The 23,556-nt window shown below is 40.6% G+C and overlaps 1 protein-coding gene across 3 annotated transcripts in view; it reads left to right on the top strand.

Annotated features, from left to right (window-relative positions):
• The window catches only part of ebf1b (EBF transcription factor 1b), a 142,749-nt gene that overhangs the window by 15,046 nt on the left and 104,147 nt on the right, over window positions 1-23,556 (top strand). For all 3 annotated transcript variants that reach the window (XM_081391509.1, XM_081391508.1, XM_081391510.1), the window contains exon 6: window positions 5,831-5,899. In XM_081391509.1, coding sequence (XP_081247635.1) covers window positions 5,831-5,899 — 69 coding nt within the window. The remainder of the gene's footprint in view (window positions 1-5,830; window positions 5,900-23,556) is intronic.

Here is a 23,556-nt window from a genome sequence, read left to right as displayed (position 1 = left end):
GACAAACTTTTTTTTTTCTTTGTACTGACATTTCCTTTTGAAAATATAAGATATGGTGGGTTTCATGAACAATTCAGTCCATATAAGACGCCAAAATGAAGACTTTTAATGGTTTCTCTATTCAGTGGCTTAAAGGAATAGTTTACTTAAAAATGAAAATTCTGTCATCATTTACTCACCCTCATGTTGTTCCAAACCTGTTTGAATTTCTTTCTTCTGTTGAACACAAAAGAAGATATTTTGAAGAATGTTGGTAATCAAACAGTTGATGGACCCCATTGACTTCCATAGGAAACAAAATACTATGGAAGTCAATGGGGCACATCAATTGTTCAAAAGAAATTCAAACAGGTTTGAAACAACTTGAGGGTCAGTAAATTATGACAGAACTATCCCTATGGCTGTAGTCGGACGCCAGCTGGGTTTTTTTTTATGCTGATTCAGCTTGTTGAATCGGTTTTGGGCCGCTGGTGAGAGAGAGAACTCTAATTGGCTGTTAAGCTTAGCGAACGAGTGCATGAGAATAAAAGCAAAAGTGATGAAAGCGAACAAAGAAGTCAAGACGGTACAGACAGGCTGTTCAAATTTTACATCATCTTACCTGAGCATATTTTTATAATAACACAAGCCGACTGGAATGAAGAAAGTGATCAGTGTGATTGATTTTCAAAATGGTAAGCAAGCGCTGCTTTGTTTACGGTTTGTCTGCAGCCCTAGTTTCGGTTTCCCTATTTGAATGACAAAAATAGACTATTGATACCTGCTGATATAGACTGATTTTAACTTACACAAAGGTGCAGAACGCACATGCTAGTTGACAGTCGCCTTTAGTCCTTTTGGTGTGTTCAAGCGCAGCTTTTTGGCCAAGACGCAGTTGGCGTGAGGCGACAACACAGTCAGTTTTCGCCACCGCTAGTTCTTTGACGTTGGCTTGGTGTGTCCCGGCCTTTAAACATTTCTCTTTTTTTATTTATTTTTGATCAGGCATTACAAAATACTACCCCCCGGGGTCCTAGGAAGACTCAATTCATTGGGTGGACTGAATTGTTCATGACACCGGCAAACCATTGCTGAATTCGGAACCGCATACTATCGTACTGCATTTTACCATATCTATCAATGGCAGAAATAGTAAGAGTAGTATGCTAGTATGCGGTTCCGAATTCAGCAGGTGATTAGCTACTTGCTAATTCTAGTCAGAGGCAGGTGGTATCATTATTCTCATTCTGGAGAGTATTTTATTGCATGCAAATGATATATAACACTGCAAACAAGATAATTCAAGTTGTTAATATTGTGTGCACTAGCATGTAGACGGTCTTAAAGCTAACTGACATGGCCTGCCACCAAAATTCACTCTGCGTCCGAATATGCCTAATTCTCTACTATACAGTATGCAAAAAACAGCATGTGAAAAGAGTATTATGTCTGAATTCACAGTATTCTGGAAAGAGTAGATGAAAAGTACCTGGACTTCCAAAGAGATTTTGAAATGTGCATGTGATGCAAACTTTACTGTCCCATGAGAGAGGCTCTGTGAATGACAGTGAAGTGACTCAACAGTAAGTCACATGGCTATGGCTACATGGCGGATTAGGCTAGTACATCCGGATTTCATTCATACATAAAACATACTTTTTTAAAGATCTCAAAGTAAGATCTTATTCAAATGCACTGCCTTTCGGATGCAGCTTTAGATTTGGAATTCATGAAGTATTTAATATTCAGGTATGATGAACCAATGAGATTTCGCTGTAGGCGGGGCCACCCATAATAGAAACCAGGTGACTGTCAAAATGTCCTTTGGCTTGTTGCTTTTTTCTGTCACCTTGTTAGAACACTAACCAGTACGCTCTAGTGCAATATGTAGTTTCAATTTTATTTGCTCTTATGGGTATTGAGTCGTACGTTACCAAAACAGTATATTAAATAGAAACTCATTTCATATTAATACTATTCAGGTCAAACCCCTAGTGAAGAACAGAGCCAAAAAAACAAGTAGGAGATGACTTTTTCTATCAAATGCTATGTATTTAATTAACATCCAAAGATGAATTTGCTTAAAAGTAGGTTGTGATGATCGACTCGTGCCTATTTTTAGTGGTATTTTAACAGTGCCGCCCACCCTTGTAACCCCCACCCCCCCTCATGAATATCACCCTGATGCCTGGTTAATTAGGACAAGCAGAAACTCATTACTCAATCTGAAATTTCAGTCTGGCCCACTAACAAATGTGCCCCGGCTCACGTGGCGTCCATGAAATATATGCCAGGTTTTACCAGCAACGCATCACGCAACTTAAAGATGTCATATAGGCACTTTCACAATTAAAAAAAGCACCCTTTTTTTACTTTTAGAATTGACAGCTTATGTATATTCAAACCAATGTGGTCATCATCCCCCCACCTGCCAAATCAGCATTGATATGCCATCGTGTATGTGTGCGTGCGATAGGCTGTATGTGTACCTTCAAACGCTGCCGCAATTATAAGCAGAAAATTAGGCTGTTCACCATTAATCAGCTCCACTAATTGCCACGCACCACCATTAGCCATATGGTGCCATGCCAGCTTGCAAGTGCGGGACAAAAGTGCTTATTCCTATCATTTTAACAAATAGGGGGAGAAAAAAACAAGGAACTTGTTTCAGGCTGTTGTTTGTCGCGAAACTGGCCAAAATCGTTCTTCTAAAGACTAAAGTTGTCATAACACATATCCAATGTCATGAATCAAAGAAATCACGTAAAGAAAACATATGTTTGAGGCGTGTGATAGACATCCTGCTAATTACATGAGCCCGTTTAGACATTTCTTCAAAAGCCGCACCAGGAAGGAAGCGTTAAGATCTAAGATGCGATTTCCTTCGGGTGTCCTGCGGGACGGTCTTGAAGAGGATCAGGAAAGAGATTATAACCTTCTCCACCTCCCAATAAGCTAATGTAGGCTTGCGTTATAATTACTGTAGTTGTGCTTGCTAAAGCAAATGTTTATTATTTTTCATATTTAGGGTTTAGGGTTTGTTTCTACATGTAAATTTAAATATGTAAGTACACTGTTTGTGCTACTGACCTCTAATAAATCATGTTCTATAGCAACTACATAGCAATGTGATATTAGGGCCAGTGATGTCACACACATTTTTGTTCAGATCTATTAATTTATCAAAAAATATATTAAAATGCAACATATATGCAATGACTTGAATACACCTCTTCTATGATGAGCATGTTTTAATGTATTATTATTTTTTCTTACATTTTTTAACTAAGTACAGAACTACTACAATACTTATTAATATAAAAAAAATCAAGTCATGCGGTGCAACCAACATGAAGAAACATGCAGAGAGGATGCTTATAGACCCTTTTGACCATGTCAAGTTCAATAATTCTCTTAAAATATCAGATAATTTGAACCTTTTTATATGACAAGGCAGAGTTAGAATAGTAGGTTGTAAATAAAATGTTGTGTAGTGTAACTCTTCAAAACAGTATAATTAATTCAATAATAATAATAAAAAAAATCAAGGTAAAAAGTTATCTAACACACACACACACACACACACACACACACACACACACACACACACACACACACACACACACACACACACACACACACACACACACACACACACACACACACACACACACACACACACACCACAGGTAAAAAGTTATCTAACACACACACACACACACACACCACACACACACACACACACACACACACACACACACACACACACACACACACACACACACACACACACACACACACACACACACACACACACACACACACACACACACACACACACACACACACACACACACACACACACACACACACACACACACACACACTATATATATATATATATATATATATATATATATATTTTAATAATAATTGTATACGTGTATTCATTGATTAGGAAAGTATTACTTTTTACTTGATGGTTACACCACATGACATTTTTAGGGTCATTACGTTTGAAATTTTGTTGAAAATGGTGTAAAAGTTTTTCAAAACCATATGAAACCAACATGGTTACAAAGGGAAGAACTTTTTCTTTGTCACTGACCCATTGACTACCCATAGCAACACCCTGGCAACCACCTACAACATTCTTGCTTTTTGTAAAAACCCTTGCGAGTTTTGCATAGGAAAATCTAGTTAAAAATATTTGTCTTTAATTGTTTTGAGTGTGTATCTATGAATTTGTCCGCTCAAGGTTTCGTGTATCAGGAGCTAAACCGTGACTCCCATGGGCGCTGCCGGATTTGATCATTAGGCTCCTACAAATCTTCTTCCTGCACTGTATAAATACACACACACACACACACACACATAGATTCACAAACACACACACAGAGGCACTGCAATCCCTTGTTTCAGTCCTTTGGGAGGACACTGACCTAGTTGAGGAAGCCTTGCAGAAGGAGGGGCGAGAGAGATATGAGATGCAGATAGAGAGAGAGAGTGAGAGAGATTTTAGCCCTCTATTCATGATGAGTTTCTAAAGAAAGACATTCATCATGCATACCTGAAGAAGTGTATTATATAAATCACACATGGTTCCTCATGAATAAGCATGGCACATCATAAGATACGATCTCCTGAACGCTTGTAGTCCATGAATGAATGCTAAAGTCTATTGGAACATCTGAAAACTGTGTCATTGGAGAAAATAGGGAGCTGGGAATGAGGTAACAAGAGAAACCGTAAGGCGAGAGGGTGGAAGCAGAGAGAGTTGTGGGAGGAAGAAAAACTGAAGGGGGAAGGACAATGCCAGGGGTGTCATGTGACAGTTTTGTCCCTAGCCCTTATTCAGTGTCCTACTGCCATCTGTGCGGTAGAAATGTGATGCCGGTGGTCTCCAAACTGCCGCTGAAGCCCCTCACACACCTTCAATTCTCCTCTTGTCATTCTGCTAGACCTTCATCACCTATGCAAATGCAAATTTTTGGCCAACTCGCAACCAAGCAGTCCCGTTGTACATGCTTAACGTATTCTTATGTTAATGTGGCGGTAGCTAACTCCAGTACTCAAGGGGGCGATAGAGTCAACAAGACATCAAAAAATGACCTTATATACTTTCTTAATACATGTTTCTGCTCTTATTGTGCATAATTCATTGCTTAAAATTATTCAGAAGAAAAAAGCTATAGTAACTTTTCTTTTTGGGTGATGTCACCAAGCCCTCTTTTAAACCACTCCCATTTAATCATCTTTAATATAGGCTGCGCTTGAAATCGCATACTCTTGAGAAGGTACTTATTTTGAATAAGTATTTACTTTGCGACTGCAGAAAAAAGTATGTTTTATATAGTATAGTGTGTTTAGAATGAATGTAATCCGGATGTAGTATTCGCCATGTTGTCATAATCACGTGACCTACCAGCGTTAGTTGCGTTGCTCATGGGATAGTAAAGTGTCCATTGTATGCACACTTCAGAATCTCGCCAGAAGTATAGGTCATCTGGGGACTTTTTGCCTACTCTTTTATGAGTACTGTGAATTCGGATATACTTATTTTGTCACATACTGCTATATAGTAGGGAGTTCTGCGATTTCAGATGCAGCCATTTAAATTACTTTTCACCATCCTGTTAAATTCCTGTTGGATAAAATCTAGTCTAGCTTCTGTATTTAAGCATTTATGTTGATGTTCTTGCATTGAGTGTTTCTTTAGCAAACTGGTATACAATAAAATTGCATTAACCTTTATAGTCAAAATACAAAACATGCCCAGGAATAAATGGTCTGTATAGTAAGTGTCTTGACATGATGTTTTTTTAACTGATGTTTTCTTTCGTCCCTTCAGTCGTTGCTGTGACAAAAAGAGTTGCGGGAACCGAAACGAGACACCCTCCGATCCCGTCATCATTGACAGGTAGGAAATCTCTCCCTCATTAACACTTCCTAACACACTGTTTGTGTGTCTGAATACAACTGATACTTTTATTGTTATCGTCATGCTGTTTGAGGCTGTGTTTGACGTCACGTTTGAAGTAGTTCTCAGGACACGCTGGAGTCTTAAGGCCGTCACGGTCTGCTGTGTGTGTATGTTTGAGTCACTTGTTAGTTAAATGCTCTGTCATGTTGTTTCTTTTGTTGCTATTTCTTCACTATGTTCTTTTTGTTGTGGGATCAGGATTGGTTGAGTCCAAACACTTAATATTAATATGCCATTTATTGCTGTCTTTGCCTGAGTAAATTACAGGCCCCAAAGGCTAGTCTTTGTGTTAAAAGTGTTGAGTGAGTAATTTCTCTTGAGAAGATGTTTGACAGTAAACATGTAAGCAATTTAGATAATATCTACATGGTATGTACTTCAAATTGATATCTGGCCTGGTTCTGGATTATGGTTCCCCCTTCAGAAGTACAAAAGACAGTGTTCTTGGTCTCTTTATTTTGTCTTAATGAAACCCACATGTATAATGGGCTGTGAAACAATAGACGCCGAAGACCCCTGCCCCCCCTTCATCCTTTCTACCCTGTTCTTGCCATCTCTCTCGATCCCCAAGGGCATCGCTTTCTTCCACCTAACATTCATCTCTTTAAATCCAAATTTAAACCCCTGCATCCTTTTTGAATGATGTAATTGTAGTTGTAATAATGTTAGCATTACTGCTAATAGGATTTTTAGCAGTGCTAAAGATTTCACAGTCCTTAAGGTAACCTTTTCATTGTCGTTAATGTTGCTAGCTTCAGGCTAGCTTAGTGGAGTTATGTGTTTTGTAATGTGGAAGCTATTAGCCGACGTCTAAGGGCATTTACTTTGACAGGTCATGGTTCTCGGAATTGAGCAAAACAATCTTTTTCCCATTGTGTTGCAGCAAAATGGTTAGCAACCGCTTCGCTCAATGAAAATTGTTAATCGTCCCTTTGAGACAATATATATAGGCACATAAGGTGAACATATCAAGCGCTTATTAGCCGATTTAAAGAAAACCAGCACTGAATCGCATTTGATTTGGTTTCACTGAAATGGCCTTTGCTGGAATATTTGCAGCTTCTTAACTTCCCAAGATGCCTTTTTTTTCATAATCTGCCCGTGACACTGGGAAAGGCCACAAATCAAAGGTTTATCTCAGTGAGAATCTATTGCCGAAGGGGAAAAATGACTTGATTTACACCACATGGAATGGTGCGTAAGAGTTATTGTGTGCAGATGACCAGACTAGGTTGATTTGTAACGTTTGTCAAAAGACCGTTCAGGCTCATTTGCGAAAATTAAACCCCACTGAGAAGAAGCCCCCCCAATCACACACACACACACTCCCACTATCGGGTCTCCCGGTTCTGCGCTGCATGTTTACTTCAAGTTTAGACAGCAGTCAGTAAAGAGTTGGACTGTTGTGGCTGTTCGGTTTCAGCCACTGACCCGTTCCTGCAGAATGGACTCAGGTGTGACCGGAGCTGCTCAGCCGACCGCAGTCGGACACAACAGATCTGCCGCCCCCACTCACGTGTTTGTGGGCAGCCGACACAGTTTATGCTTCACTTGACCAGAACGGGTCAGAACTCTTGGGAGCCAGCTGTGGCTCCCTTATACATGCTCATACGCCTTTAAACCTCACTGAGCAAAGAGGCTCGATATGGACACAGGCTGATGAACCTGCCGGAGGAACTCATGCGCATTGGTCCCATGTGCAGTGAAAAGGTCCACTAGAAGGTCTTGGTAACTTCAAGGCCATCAACAACTTTTCTCTAAGTGGTAATCCAAGCATCTTTTGATTCAATTTTCATTCAGGGAGTCACAATGGCAACACAAAATGATTCTCAATCTCAAAAAAACAACAACAACAACAACAACAACAACTGTTCTGAACAACATATAATATCAGTTTTTTTGTGCACATTATATTTGTTGTCCCGCACAATAAATCTATGTAAAAGCATTCATAACACCTCTATTCTGCATTAACATTTTTTTCAACATTTTTCAAATTAGTGTAGCAGCCACATGGCACTTCTTTTTTTATTATCTCTAATGGTTTGTCTTGCGTATTTATCCTTTCACTTTAGTTATTAAACATGTATTTAGAAGAATCCAGAATTGAATTTGTGCAGCAATTTCCCCCTCAGTCCTACTTAATAATCCTCCTACATAATATGTCTTTGCATATACAATCTTTTATTTATTTTTTTTGCCATCAAGTTTTTTTTTTTTTTTGTCATAAAGGTGAGAGTGTTTGGATGTTGTGATCTGATCTGATTGTGTCACTCCTGATCTCTCGTCGCATGATTCTGCAGCCCAGAGAAATGGGTCATGCAGGAAAGAACAAAAAAAATAAAAAGGTGAAAAAAAAAGAAGAAGAAAACAACCTAATTTTGGTACGTATTCTTGGCAGCTACACGTTTTCTCACAAGCTCAATGACAGCGCCTCGATTATGACTTATTATTTCTCCTAAACACGTAACCTAAAGAAAAATAAATCCCAGTTCCGCCTTTTCCCTCTGAGTTATTTAGCTTGGTTAATAAGGGCTCATTAGCGCGCACTTCTTTCAACGAGCCGATTTGATTTCACACCAGTAATTAGTCTGGCTATGGTTAATTCTGCTGGTTTTGCATTGAGAGTGATGCTCTAATTAGATACACAAAGAACACAGCTAATCCAAATCTGTGTTAAAAACACTAATGAACCCTTATTATGCTGTTAAAACAACTAATTTCATATTTACTAAGATTTGGATCGTAAACAACATCTGTAAACAAACAATATCCACCCTCGCCGTTTATCGACTAATATATTTGACCGAATCGTCCAACTGCAGGTTGCTGTTAGTCCTTTTGATTTATTCACACAGACAGGAGGAATACCACTAATCATAACCCCTTCACAGAATTCGAAATGAACTCCACTGTGCGCTTCGATTTACGCCACACGCAATACTTATTTATCTAAATCTCTTTATTTGTTTCATTTGAACCGATCCCTCTTGCATTCGTGTGTCTCTAACTGCAATATATAGTATAACATTAGCGACTCCTAAGCTGGGCCATATGTTCCTCTCGGCCTCTCCCTCTCCCGGACTGACCTTTCATCGGCTGTGTAAGATTATTTCCAATACTTTAATCCCGTCTCATTGACATGGACACAAAGCACACTGACATCTAATAGACGCCTCCTCACTTTCTCCTTTCTTCCTCTCGGTTTAATCACTTTCAGTTCAGGGCCTCCACCCCCACCTTCCTCCACTCCAACCCCTGAAGCCCTGGACGTCTATTGTTCACGTCTCATTTTATTCCAGACCCTCCCTTCTCACTTCTGTTTATGTTTAGGGTGCCAAAAATCCCTCAGATAAGTAGCCATGTCCCTAAAGTTAGCTTTAGGAGAAACAGTTTTTAATTCTATTCAAAGAGAGCTCTGTGTTTGTTTGAAGGGAAGCGATAGCGCACCGTTTTAAAGAGGACGGCGGCATGTCAATTGGTTGCAAGTTCTTTTCCGGTCGGCCCGTTTCAAACATCTCCACTTACGAGTCGCCTATTATATCTGTGATGTTAGATCCTCTGGCGCAGGAGGGGTACGCGAACGGGTGCGCGTCGTTTACACGAGTGAGATTGTCCTTCTGATGTGTTTTCTGTAACGCGCCACCGGACGTTACTTGAACACTTTGCCGTCAGGCTTTCTCTGAGGAAGTAGTGCTCTATCCCACTCTGGGATCTTGCGGTGATGCGGTGAGCCCACGCTGGGGGATGTCAAAAGCTGTCAGAGGGCCGGCGAAGATTGGAATGCGAAAGTTCCCGTGGATACCGTGGGACTTCCTGTACCCCCAAGACTCGGTTCTCAGCCCCTCTTGGCTGGCCTGACTCTCAACGCTCAGAGCTCAACATCTGGATCTCTGTTCTCTAACCAAAACAACATTCACAGAGTTGATGGAGGGAAATGGGTCACCATGCCCTTGAATTTTACATTTAATGGCCTGCTGAAAAAGTGCAGCTCTAAGCTAAAAGTTCACGGCGCCCAGGCAAAATAGATCTCAAATCACATTAACTTGCTGTGCAACGTGTTTGTTAGATTTTTGGATCTGGATTTGGACAATTGCACAATTTGGACATTGTGACATTTGTTACAAAGAATGAAGGCCCAAGCAGTTCAGAAAAAGAAGTGTAATTTTGGCATCACTACAGCATTTAACAGAATCCTGTTTTCGCCACACTGTAAAAAAAACGTTGCTGCCCTAAATTTTTAAGCACAAAAATTTAAATTACATTAAACTGACTTCAAAAAATTGAGTTACATCAATGTAAAAACATATGTTGTCATAACTTATTGATCATATATATTTTTCACAGTGCACATACAAAGACAGTTGTCGTAATTGAAATTTGACATCTTACTATTTTGGCTTTGTCAACATTTCAATTCTGACTTTATATCTCAGTGAGACTTTATTGTAATTGCTATTTTATTTCTTTCTTATTTCCTTCTTTCTATAAACTGCAACTATATCTCACAGTTGCGACATTATTTGTCGTTCTTGCAATCTAATGGCAAATTTGTGATTGATTATTTTACATTTTGATGAATTGGTGGCAACTCATTTTTATGTTTTCATATGATATGCTTGTGCCCCCAATGACGGTTATGTTTTTAAATCGTGCGTTTTATACTAAATCTACACCTATGTTTTCCCTTGAGAGAACAGGTTGTTCTTGTCGCTTTATTTCTTATCATTGTGATATTTTTTTTTTCATAGTGTTACTTTAGATCTCGTTTTATCACATAGTGTGACTTCATTTGTTATTTTAATTTCACAATTACCTGCTTTATTCATTTTTACCTCGAGGCAGAGCCACGTTTCCATACTAAGCAGAATTGCTAAAGTAATGAAAAGTAATAATAATAATAAATTAAAAAATCTCCCCCTGACTGGTTATCAAACATTACCCTGTTTATAGTTAATGTGCTGAACTACACCTGGTTACTCCGCTGGGACACAAAAATCCCCCTGACACCCATTAAAATCATTGCAAAAATTAGGTTAGAGGTTAGTAGCTGAGAAAAGCATGTCCATCATTTGTTTAGAGGGGTCATCTGATGTGATATTTTGTGTTTTAATGCAATGACATTCATTCAAGTACTTCTATAGTGTCCGAATACTTTTTGGGGCAACCGTCTGAGAGTTCAATACAGACCACACCAGCGGGATACTACTGTGACATTAACGGTTTAATTAGCGGTATCTATTTCCCAGCACGCGATTGTCTCAAATCAGACTGAGGAGACCATTGTTAGGTTAATCCTGTCCAGATTGGCCTATTGAAGAAAGAAGAAATACAAAAAAAGTGGCTAGTGTGAGAAAGAGTGACAGAAATCAGAAAGCAGTGAAAGGCAGAGGAGAGAAAGAGGCGAATATCCGTGGCTTGTTCGAATGCGATCGGTTGTCATTGTAGCGCCGTGAGGTTCCTCGTGCTTTCTCAGTGCCAGTTCTTTGTGACAGGCTGCGTGTGGCCCACTTAATCCCAGCCAGGAAAGACGATAATAACAGTGTCGCCCTCTACCTCTCCAAGTTAATATACGGTTAACGACTTTTAGTTCACCGCCAACAATCCTATCATGCGCCTGGTTGACCCCTAAAGTGGCGTACACATTTGTCTGTGTGTGAGCGAATCCGTCTCTCTCTCTCTCTCTCTCTCTCTCTCTCTCTCTCTCTCAACTTTCTTTTCACTGATACATCAGCTCACGTTCTTTCCAGCAGTTTTTTTCCCCTTATTGCTGTTCAGTTCAGTTTTATTTGGTTCTTTTGAGCAAATCTTTAAGATCTTTATTGCGAAAAAGCTAAAGGTAGCAGAATTGTGGTGTGTGTCCCATCAGAATTCAGGCGAGCCCCGTCTCCCTCGCTGCCTCGAACATCAGTAAGAGGATTGAGTGAGTGTGAGACCTGTCAATCAAGGCGTCTGAATTCAACTGTCAATCAATCAGTTTCTTTAGCTTTCCTATTAGCATAGATTATAGATGGTTCATTTATCTGTCATGCTGTATCTTATTACCGTGTTTTGGTGTACTGTACTTCTAGAGTACAGCTTTGTGATTTATTACGTTTTTATTTAAAGCGCTAGGAATGGAATCAGGAAATGACGCTAGCTCAATTTGAACCTGTGTTTCCACACAAGAACATGTTGGGTTCATGATATTGGGAAATCTGCAAATGACAGCAAATCCCAGCTTTCTCATGAGAGACAGATTTTGTTTATTGATTTGTTTTATTCCAGAGAGCTCTGAGAATCACTTTTTACCGTGGTAAGGTGTGTGTGTTTGTGTGTTTGTGTCTGTGTGTGTGAACATCGGAGCTGATGACCAGGGCTTCCTGCTAACTGAGATTTTGACCTGAACTCAGAATGGCAGACAGGATGGACCACTCCTAGGGCATTGATGTCACTTCCTTCTTTCTGTTACTGTAGTGCAGGTGCAAAAGAAAATAAGTGTGAGAAAAATACAGCTTGTTGTCAACATGTTTTTCAATCATAATCATATTTGAATTAGATTTATTTTTCTGTAGGTGGCAATTATTCCTGTTACATTCATTTACATTGATTCTATTTATGTCACCATTTCTATTTACCTTTCTTTATTTATTAAAATCACAGTGCCCGTTGTACTGCATACTGCAAATGTATGCAATATGCCTTATTTTGTAAAAAAAAAAAAGCATGCATTATGCATGCAATTCAATATTTCAAACAGGCGTTGTTGTCACATTACATTATTCTGCATGCTTAATTCAACAAGTTGCAATTAACAATTATCATATTGAATCTAAAACAGTTATTTAGCATTTTAATGCAATTTTCTATAAAAAACTGACTTGACTATTGGGAATCCAATTATATAATATCACTTCCAGTTCATCTGTAACTCTAGGAAATGGAAGGTCAAGTCTTTTGCATTGCATTGTGGGATGTGTTTTCATACTGCACTTTTGTTTTTGCCAAACCTAACAGGTCATCTAGGTATTGTGAATAGTATATATATACAGCAGAAACTGCACTTTAGTATTCTGAACATGACCTCTGACCTATTCTGGCAGACATATTAAAACATTTTTTTTTAAATATTGTATTTGAGTTGAGTCAGACTAGGCACCCTTGTTTGGTTTGCATTGCAGAACTATACTAAGTAAACTATCTATTTATCCTATTATTCTCTACAGGATAAAACACCCCTCCACGATTCAGAGCAATAATTTAGACTTCTGCTTAGTTTGATGTTGGGGCCGATCTGGATCGGAGCCTCTCTGCTGGTCTTCCCCTTCTAGCATGTGGGTGGCTGTATTTATTCAATGGGAATTTTAGGGACTGTAACTGAATAATTTATGAATGTATAATGTATGGGATCCGCAAGCTCTCTGTATCCCCGCTGTGTTTTGAGTGTCTCCTTAGCCGGGATCCCCCTGTGCTCGGGGCCCATTGTTGTGTTTCGATTCCACTTCCTGTGGGGAAAGGTCACCCGTGGCTCTGAGAGAGAGAGAGAGAGAGAGCAGTGAATTATTCATGCCATTGACTTTGTGTCAGAGAGAGAGAGAAAAAAACTGAGAAAGAGAGAGGGGAAGAACTGAAGATGTTTTATTCATTTATCCTATTTTGAATCCCTTTTTGCACCTTCCATCATTAGAAAGCTCAACATTTACATTTGATGCTAATTCGCGATAGGCCCCCCCAGATTCCACCCGAGTGTAATTCTCTCACCATAGAATTTTTTCCACTCTTTTTTTGAAACTCAAACAATAATATGTGACAAACTTGTAATCTGTTTTATCCCTGAAGTTAAGCAGTTTTGAATGGATGGCTTGTTTGTGAATTAGTTGCCAGAAAAACCAGACAAACGAACCTACTAGCTTCACATTTGCACTTTGTGTGGCTCTGCGGTGGGCCTAACCAAGTGCCCTGAGGCGGTGTTTAAAGGGGCGGCAGGCACACACTACTCCAGAGCCAACCTCTTGGAGCCATAAGGACTGGAATTGAAGTAGCGATTGGGAGAAATGGCCTTGCCCCAGGATATGTTGCACACAGATGTGTCCCGATGTCCCTGCGTAACCAGCCCCCCATTATGCACCGGGCAATCGGCCCACTAGAACAGGGAGGGTGGAATGTGTGTGAAATATCAGGTGTAACTGTCTGCCTATTAAACTTATTTGATTCTTTTTTTTTTGGTTTGTTTTTCAGACATATGCAATTTTACGAAGGCTTTGTAAGCACGAGACTTCTTTCAAAAACATTTAAAAACCTTACCAACCCCAAACTTTTGAACAGTAGTGTATTTGTAATTGTCCCGAAAACCATCATGCCAGAATGCCATGGTATCACCATTTGATACCGCCACTGTATGGCCACAGTACGTTTTTGTAAGCACAAGTAGAGGACAACTATTGCATCTACTGGCTGATGGAACTGTGGTTTGGATTTGGGTGCCAATGCAAAGAGCTACTCTCACTTAATGGTCATTAATATCACTGCCAGAACACCCCTCCCTTTACCTGACCTGAGAGTTTACGTATCCATGAATGGACTGCTGTGTGACCATCCCCCCCACAGCTCCCAAATCACTACCACGCACCCACCCAGCGCTCGACCCGGTGAGTTTGCATTAGTAATGCCATTAAAATGAAATGGACGCTGTTGGCCAGGAAACCCAACCACCCTTTTGCTCAATAGACAGATTCAGTCACGTCCCTCGCCCCTCCCGGCGTAATGGCCACGTATAATTTCCCATCGTGAGGCTGAGTGTGTGTGAGCTTGTGCACATGTAATTTCATTAGGCTGGTAAGTGGTAAACATTCCTCGCTCTGTTTTTTTTTTTTCTAACGTAATTTAGCAGAACTCTGTGTACACATCGCTAGCGTATTTTGCCGCCGCGAGGAGGGCTGTTTTGAAATCGGGCTTTTGAAGCATCGCTCAGAGAGTTCTCCGCGCCGATCTGTGCTGTCAGGACTTCAAAAGCCCGCTATAAAGATGGCTCTCCATCAATGTGGCATTAATTTCCATACTGCCTGCTTCTCCATCGCTTTAGAGGGAAGCATGCGGGGTGACACTTGAGATTTTAACTTTGCCGACTTTGACAGAAGGCTCCAAAAGGGGTATGATCCACTTGCTTGCTCTGGTAGGCTCGGGGTGGACGACTGGTCTTTTGGTACAGGCCTGGTCTCGCAGTGACAGCGGGGGTCTGGGGACAGCTGGACCTTGGGGAATCGGTGGACTGTCACCATCCAGACACGGCATGATGGAGGATGCCACTGTAGCTGTCAGTCACGACTGTTTTTTTTGCGCACACAAAAAGGACCGAACCAATTTTTTTTTCTGCAGATAAATGATAAAGTCATGAAAGAGCAGACGAAAGCCCCCTGCATATTCATCTCCACCGGTTGGTGTCCTCTTTGCAGATACCTGTGCTTTTTTTGCAGTTATGTTAAGAGGAAGGTGACATGGAGGTGTCCTTATTATTCTCCACCCTGGAGGTGTCTGGGAATGTGTATTTATGTAAGAAGCTTCAGTGCCAGCGCCTCCAGCTAGTAGGTCCAATATAGCCCTGAAATTCTTTTTACTCGCCTTCTTCCTCGATTTAGCTTTTTTGATGGAGGAGGGGGTCGCTGCAGAGGAAAACCCTCTGGGGACGGTGGGGAGGGATGATTGACAGACCGTGCGCTTGGCTGTTTGCAGATTCTTCGTCACTCGCAGAACTAGACCCCAGCCCCTGGTGAATTCCTCCCCAAAAAGTTTCGAGCCTCCGGAGTTCAACATCTCAGTTGGCGGGGAAACTTCAGACCCATAACAGTCATTACAGGTTGCGGGGTGAGTTCAACTGAATAGGTCGCGCTGAGAATGTAAACAAGGTGTAGATGTTGGCGACGTGTGTTGTTAAGTCACTCGGGTAGCGAGTCAGCACTGCATTGAAAGATTCTAAAAGTGGGGGAGGCTCTGGACGTGGCGGTCATGCATCACTCCATTATTAATAGCAGGGTCTGGATAAAAACGCAAACCTTGTCAGATTTAACGGATGGCTGCGTCCACGCGGCAGGCCCATCAAAGACAGGCGGTGGGGTGCTGGAAGACCGGGGCGCCGCCAACCCTAAACGAGTGCGTTTGTGTGTTTCGGTGTGTTTTTACGGCACTACCTGCAGGAGGAAGCGAGTGGTTAGGGTTGCCAGGAAAAAGAGCTCACGCCGTCAAAAGGGATGTTGCATGATAAAACATGCCCTCTTTTCCTCACAGAACACAATGCTATCCAATTTATATTGAGGCACGGACAACTTTCCAAACAGTACCAAGTGCATAATAAAAAAATAAAAAAAAAAATTCAAAGCACCTTCTGTGTATATGGGTGTCTCTTGAACTATGGGAACTTTTGACCTGGGCTCTTAAAAAAAAAAACTTTAGATACACATTTTACTAGTTTATTCTCTTTGTTAATGCATGCACTTACATTTTCCCTTTTTTCTGAAAGGCATGATCATTTCCACTACAGTGTAATTTTCAGCAAATCTCAAATGATGTATTGTACATTTTGGTTCCCTCTGGTTCTGGAATAACATGGGCGACATTCTTTTTTCTTTTTCTGCTAAGGCTAATTTAATAACTATAATTTTATGGATCCTAAATACACACAGTTAAATAATATTTTCACACTTTTTACTTGATTGGAAAGTACACTTTTTTTTTTTTTTACACATCATCAAGTCACCTTGATTTATATAGCACTTTGTACAATACAGATTGTTTCAACTTTAAAGTGATGACAGGAAAATTATTAAATGATGCAAACAGAGTTAACTTTGGCTGTACAGCAGCTCTAAAAGAAAGTATTGTTCAGCTGAACTCAGTTCAGTGTTGATTAAGGTCCGTTGTAAAGATCATGTTATTAAATTTTTTTCATTTCATCTATAAAGCAGTTCTGCAGAAAACAGGGATGTCATCATCCAGCTCAGTTCAATTCTCATCCAATAAATCCAACATTATCATACATACAGTACATACTCGTACACACAATCTTCACTGTTGTAACTTTGGTAAACATGTACACTAACATTGCTACCTATTAAGGGCATGTTTGCTATGAAAATTATGTCACAACTGCTGGACAGTCGTGTATTTAAATTTATGCAAATATTTGTTTCTGACAATAAATATTGAGATAGTTTTGGTCTTTGTTTATTATATACAATAATATATATACATATAATTTCACATTGATTGTACAAGCTTATATTGAGTCACCACAACCACTTGTTTTGCTTTTGATTCACATTATTTGGATTCTTCACAGCTACTGTAGAACCACATCGTAACAGCTTACTTAAAAAGCATAACCCAAGCGTAAAATTGTTTTATCAAGCTTCCCAAAGCCTATAATATGACACATTTCTTGGTCCTATTGATGGCCTCACTGGGTGCAGAAAGGTCTTTAAAGTGTGTAAGGGTGGGCAGGAGAGAGCCAGCCTAGAGCTCTGGAATGAGCCACTGGTTCAGGGTGGGGGACTCCATGTGTCAGCCTGTCTGGACCGCTTTACCGCTGGGTAATTAACAGGCGACCGACACCGCAGCTCATCTCTCTGTTGATCTTTTTTCTCTCAGACAACCTGACACAGACTAAGCAATGAATCATATTCTAATTGTGTGGTGGCTCGATTTCTGCTTGGTGACCAGGGTTTGAGTTCTTCTTGAGTTCTGCTTGGGTCATTTCCCAAATGTTCTTTTGTCTACGTTTCATTGATGCACATTATGTTACAAAAAAAGAAAAGAAATCCAGTTATCCAATAATGTCATATCTTAAAATGATTCCGTTTTTGCAACCCAATCATATTTTGAAGTTTAATACTGAATATTCTTAGAAATACAACACATTACTGAAGTCAAGAGGAAGACCTTTCCATCTGTGTAAGGTGAAGATGTCTCATTGGGACTGTTTTTCCACGCATGCACTTTCTACAGCAGTTCCGTGAACTTGGCTTATCGACCGCCGCTGGCACCACGTGATAAAGAGAATATATAAAACCTCTTTTCACCAATTACACGCCAGGCTATGTGATGGCAATGCCTTAAAACGAGAGCAGACTGGTGGCGAGTCAAGCCGACCTCTGTCTTTCAACACTGGATTGGAGCACTCTTTCATCTTCTTCTTGTGCTTTTTATGTGCTTTTGTTTTTTGGATGTCGGTCCGCCGTAGCCGCAACCACTCGAAACCGAAAAGCTTTGCCCCCCCTACCCCGAGCTTCTCAGCTACAAAAACAAGGTGCCCTCCTCTTTCGGTGCCATGCGAGCCACACAGCTTCATGTCCTCGGGCGCTTCCCTCCTACAACTGAGTCACAATGAAAGGAAGAATGCCTGGAGTCCGCCACAGCTGCCACTCCTGCTGTTCGGGCCAACTTTAATGCATTCACCCTGCGCTGTCGCCACCCCACCCCTCTCGACGACACCGTCTGACTGTCAGTGTCTGTAAACAAATCCGAGACGGCGATAAAGAGAGAACGCCATAAGCCTCTCATTTCAGCGTCTTCATCAGGGGGAATTGCCCGTCCTTGATATGAGATGATGTCATGTATCTGGCCATGCCGTCGACCCCTTTGTGTGGATCAGTGGGCTCTTCCTGTTCGACAGGTCTGTCCGGCGAGCAGGCTTAGAGGGTGTTCGACAGACGACTTCCCCTCCAAAGCGCTCCAGGAAGAGAAGACCAGTGTCCCACTGTGCACAGCATTGTTGTCCCCATTGTGGGCCCCTGCTCACTCTGGGCCAGCTGCCCTGATCGATGGCCTTATTCATCGTTTTGGTTGTCCCCGACAACACGCAAGACGGCTGTACAACAACAAACATACCCTGAGACGATGGGCTTAAATCATGAGTGCACTTGAGGCACCTAGACAGAGGGCATGCGACCAGGACTGGGCCGTATAGAAAATATTCACAATATATTTGCCATTTGATTTGTGATATAAAGTTGATTAACATTGTGGATATTGCATTGATTTTAATGTGCTCTTTATTTGAACATGAAGTTGAGTAACAGTGGTGTTGAAGTGTGTTCATTATGTAGTACTATTACATAATATAGCATTTTTTCTTTGTTGACTTCAGAACAAAACAAGATTAAGATCAAAAACAGCATATTAGCTCATGGTACAACGACGCCTCGCACAACTTTAACATCAAATACTCTTCATCGATTGAGATTAAGTGATAAAGGAAGTCACGCTCTTTTTGCTTCACATTCATACTAGAAAAAAGACATGTCCACCCATCTACCTCCTTGGGGCAGAGTAAGAAATGAAGAGACATCAAAAAAGAGAACCCTGCAGATTTCTAATTCAGTCAAGTAAGGCACTCCCCATGTCAGCTGTCAGGCAGGAAGCTTATCCCAGGGTCAAGGGTCACAACGCTGCTTTCATGAGAGCACTAATCGATTAGCCGTCAAGGCATTGCCGCCTTGCTCAAGTGGCAAGACCGATGGCGGGCCACCTGGGTCCCATTTTAATAATTGCTCGCCACCTCCTCCTGTTTCTCCTTAAGGGAAGGGGAGATGGGAAACACAATGAAAGTGAAAAATAAATAGCAATAAAACAAACCACTCGCTCTCTGCCATGGAGGTGCTGGCAAGTGCATTGCGGTCTGTATTGATTGGTGGACACGGGAGGAATTGTTTAGTCAGAATTTTCCCTAGTGACCCTTTGGAAGGTTAAGCCCGGAGCTTTCGGCCCCTCATCCAGTCCTACTCATTGCGTTCGGATCTTGTGCATTGCAAAGACAGTGGTCTATAATTCAACATCTTGGTTTGCTAACTAGGCTAGCTCATTAGCTTCCGGTGTTCTAGTCTCTCTGGACGTCTCTAATCGAGAAGAACTGCTTATGAGCGGAGGATAAGAATCCCATCCAAACAATAAACACGTTCAAAGGCTAACATGATGAGACACATGTATCTCGGCCTGTTGAAGGAAATGGCTACATTTCCTCTGTTGACAAATGTCAGAGCTCTATGAGATAATATGAGGAAGTGGAGCCATCCATCTTTCCTGAGGGCCTGTGTCAGGAACGCTGTGTTTATATCGGAAGAGTTTTCATCTCAATGTTGCAAGTTAGAACAAATAAGTAAAAAGTTAAGCGAAAAGGGACATTTTTAAGGTTTTGAAGTATGCGGTTAAAACATGGTAAAACTGTTCTTGGGTGCTTCCTTTTCAAACATGATTTCATTTCAGAGTGGCTATAATATAATGAGTTATAACTCTGACATTTTTATTCTTAATTGGCGAATGAGAGCTTGGTCAACCATTTTTACAATAGAAATCCCACGACTTGCCGTTCTCTTTAATAGCCGTGTTTTCATTTAAAAAAAAAAATATTCTCAATCAATTGTTCTGGCACATTTAGATGGAATCAAATCACATCTATTCCAGAGCTGGGCCGGTGGGGTTTAAAAAAAGATGCCTGTAAATGGCCATGTCAGGATGGCTGATTTTGTTCCTGCACACACATACACACACCGTGATGCATAGGGAAGCCGGATCGCTTAGGATATATGGCACTGGCGATTAGGCGCTAATAGATTGCTCAGTCAGGAACCGTAGCTTAGGCTGCCATTAGCGCCACGTTACTGACACGAGCCTCACATCGCTGATGTCACACGGTCAATTGGAGACAAGGCAGGGCCCATCCGTCAAGCATTTAGCACACCGCTTGTTCATCTGCACCATCCGATGGCTTTATAGTCCTTTTCTAAAAGAATAACACTGCTCAGTCAACAGCATTAGCATTAATGTCATGAGTGATTTCTACTTTTTTTTTTATCTGAATCTATTAATTTATTGTAAAATGAATGAATAATACAATTCATACAAATTACATCTATTCTATGATGAGCATTTCATTTAATGCTGATATTTTTGGAGTCCTGATATAATGAAAAAAAAATATTGAAAAGAAAAGTTATTTTTAAATGGTTTGGCATAATATTTTACTATTTCTTTGTAAAACGCCAATTAATATTCAGTAACATTATTGACTTTAAGTCAGCATGAAATCAAAATTGACCTTATTTACTTTGTTAGCGCACATAACTAGTCTTGTGGTAAACTATTCACCCGTGCAAGTTAATCCACAATTTGTTTTTTTTGGTAATCTTTAATCTTAAAATGTACTTCCCCTCTGGAATGGCCTTCTGTCTCTGATAACGTCAGTTTGATGGCTTGGGTTGAGCATCTCCTCGAACTGTCAGTCTGCTGCGAGCTTTGACAACGAACTGAATTCAATGCTTTCTAGATCCAATCAATTCCCAGTGGGGAAAAAACAAGCCCCACCTTCTAATTTTCTCATTCAATATTCCATTTTACTCTGAAAATACGTCACAATACTGAAGTAAATTTGGTCGCATCTTCCGGTTCACGCAGACTTTAACTGCCCTGACACTATCGGATGAAAACTAAATTTGAGCTGGATAATGAAGCTAACTTTGCAACATCGACGCTGTCATTGAAACAAATTGAATTAACATTGAACTGACTTGAGCTGAATAACGACACTATTTCCTTCTGTAGAGCTGCTTGTAGTTGAATTGAACTCATTTCATAATTAAAGAACATTGACAGTTATTGAACTGAACAGGTTAAGAGATGTCCTAGCTATATCTGTTTTAATTTTGGAATAAAATATTTAATCGTTTAAAATGATAATTTGTCAGGCATGAATTGAAAGTCTAACCCCCGGTTTCACAGATAAGGCTTAAGCTTAGTCCCAGACTAAAGTGCATGTTTGAGCTGCTTTAACTGAAAGCAACTTGCAATGATATATCATAAAATATTTCAGCGCCATTGTTTTTGTCTCAAGATGCACATCAGTAATTTTTTATCAAGGCACATTTATAAAAGCTACTTAAATGACCTAATTAAACTAAGGCCTAATCCTGGATTAATCTAAACCCTCTCCGTGAAACCAGACCTTATTTTTCTAGCCTTGTTTGTGCCTTATAATTGAGATGGCACCCAATAGCGTGATGCTAATTTGTTAAATGACAGTGCAGTGAGCTGTGGGTTAAAATGGAGACACAAAACCATAATGTAAACTCACTTGCCATTGCAAAGACAGCCTTTTGATTTGATGATTTAAGTCATGGCTTTACTCCCTGCACACAAAAAGCTTCATGTTGTGACTTAAAGATCTGTCCTGTTCTTCCAACCCACAAGAGCTAGATCATAAATTCAGGTCATGTTCTGGTGCAGTTCGGCTGAGAGAAAATCTTCCTCATAAGAACCCTCACCACCCACCCCTGACACTCAAACCGTTCTCTACATCTGCCCCCTACACCTACCCCCGTCAACCTTTCAGAAGGAACACGCTAGTGGCATGACAGGGATTTGTCGTCGCGAGGCAGGCAGAGACGATCCCGCGGATTTCAGATCTTCCCAGTTTCTGGCTGAAGAAGGTTTGTTTTCTAAACAGGCAGAGGAACCGAGACGTTTCACGCGAGCTCCAGTCACAACACGCTGGTTTGTTTTCGCGCGTCCTCTGATTTGTTTAGACAGTATTCTCAGCGAGGGCCTCGTCTCTTAATGTCAGAGCATGGCTGGATATTATGTAGGCAAATCAGCGCCACCGCATAAACAGCCATTTTTGCATCCTCGCTTGTTTAGCGCCTGGCCTATAATTTAGCAGTCTAAAGATCTAAGTCAAGGAAGATTAACAACATCTTTAACGCCCCGGATGGTTTTAGTCTGCGGAAAGCAGCAGAGATCGTAGGGATGGAAGTGTCGCTCGGTGTTGGCACTTGGATATAAATATAATCACATCCAGTCTGGCTGCGAGGTGTTTTTTTTTTTAGTGTGCAGTGAGTCTTTGTTGGTGGGGTTCACTAATAAACAAGCCTATTAATAAAAGTCATTGTGAGGTTATTCCATGTAGAATAAGCCTGGTGCGTCAAACAAGGATCTTGAAACAAAGAGTGTGAAGGTTTCTCTCAGATGATAATAGATCAAGAATAGCATGGAAATGTATGGCAGAGGACAGGGCGTGAAGCTTTTCGACCCGTTTGCACATATGTCACAAAAGAAAATGACCCCCAAGGCCTTAGGAACCGGCTTGTGAACAGAAAGGGACAGGCACGTTGTCAACGCCGGAAGGTCAAAGGCACAGACAAATTGTTCAAACGCTAAGTGAGGATGCAGTATGGTGGATGGAAAAATTAGTGTCTGTTAGGGGTGTAACAATATATGGTGTCACACAATGCAATATCAAATTTAGCATTTTAATCAACAGCACATTTTTTGTGAATCTTTTATCATATGTCTTGGAGTATCGCAATAATATCGTATCGTGAGTTCAGTATCGTGATATGTATCGAATCGTGACATGAGTGTATTGTTACACCCCTAGTATCTGTTTTTCAATGTACCAACACTCTGGAGATGGAAACTCAAGTCTGAGACTAAATAATTATATGAATTATTCACATTATATTTAAATTTGAAGTCATAATAAATGGATGGATGATGGATGGATGGATGGATGAAAAGAAGGCCTATCTTTTAGATATGACAATGAACTATGAAATCGTATTTTTTTTTTTTGA

The sequence above is a fragment of the Scardinius erythrophthalmus genome, assembly GCF_964197995.2.
Source record: "Scardinius erythrophthalmus genome assembly, chromosome: 17".
NCBI lineage: Eukaryota > Metazoa > Chordata > Actinopteri > Cypriniformes > Leuciscidae > Scardinius > Scardinius erythrophthalmus.
Note: the sequence above shows the minus strand (reverse complement) of the source record. Positions and strands in the feature narration are given on the sequence as shown.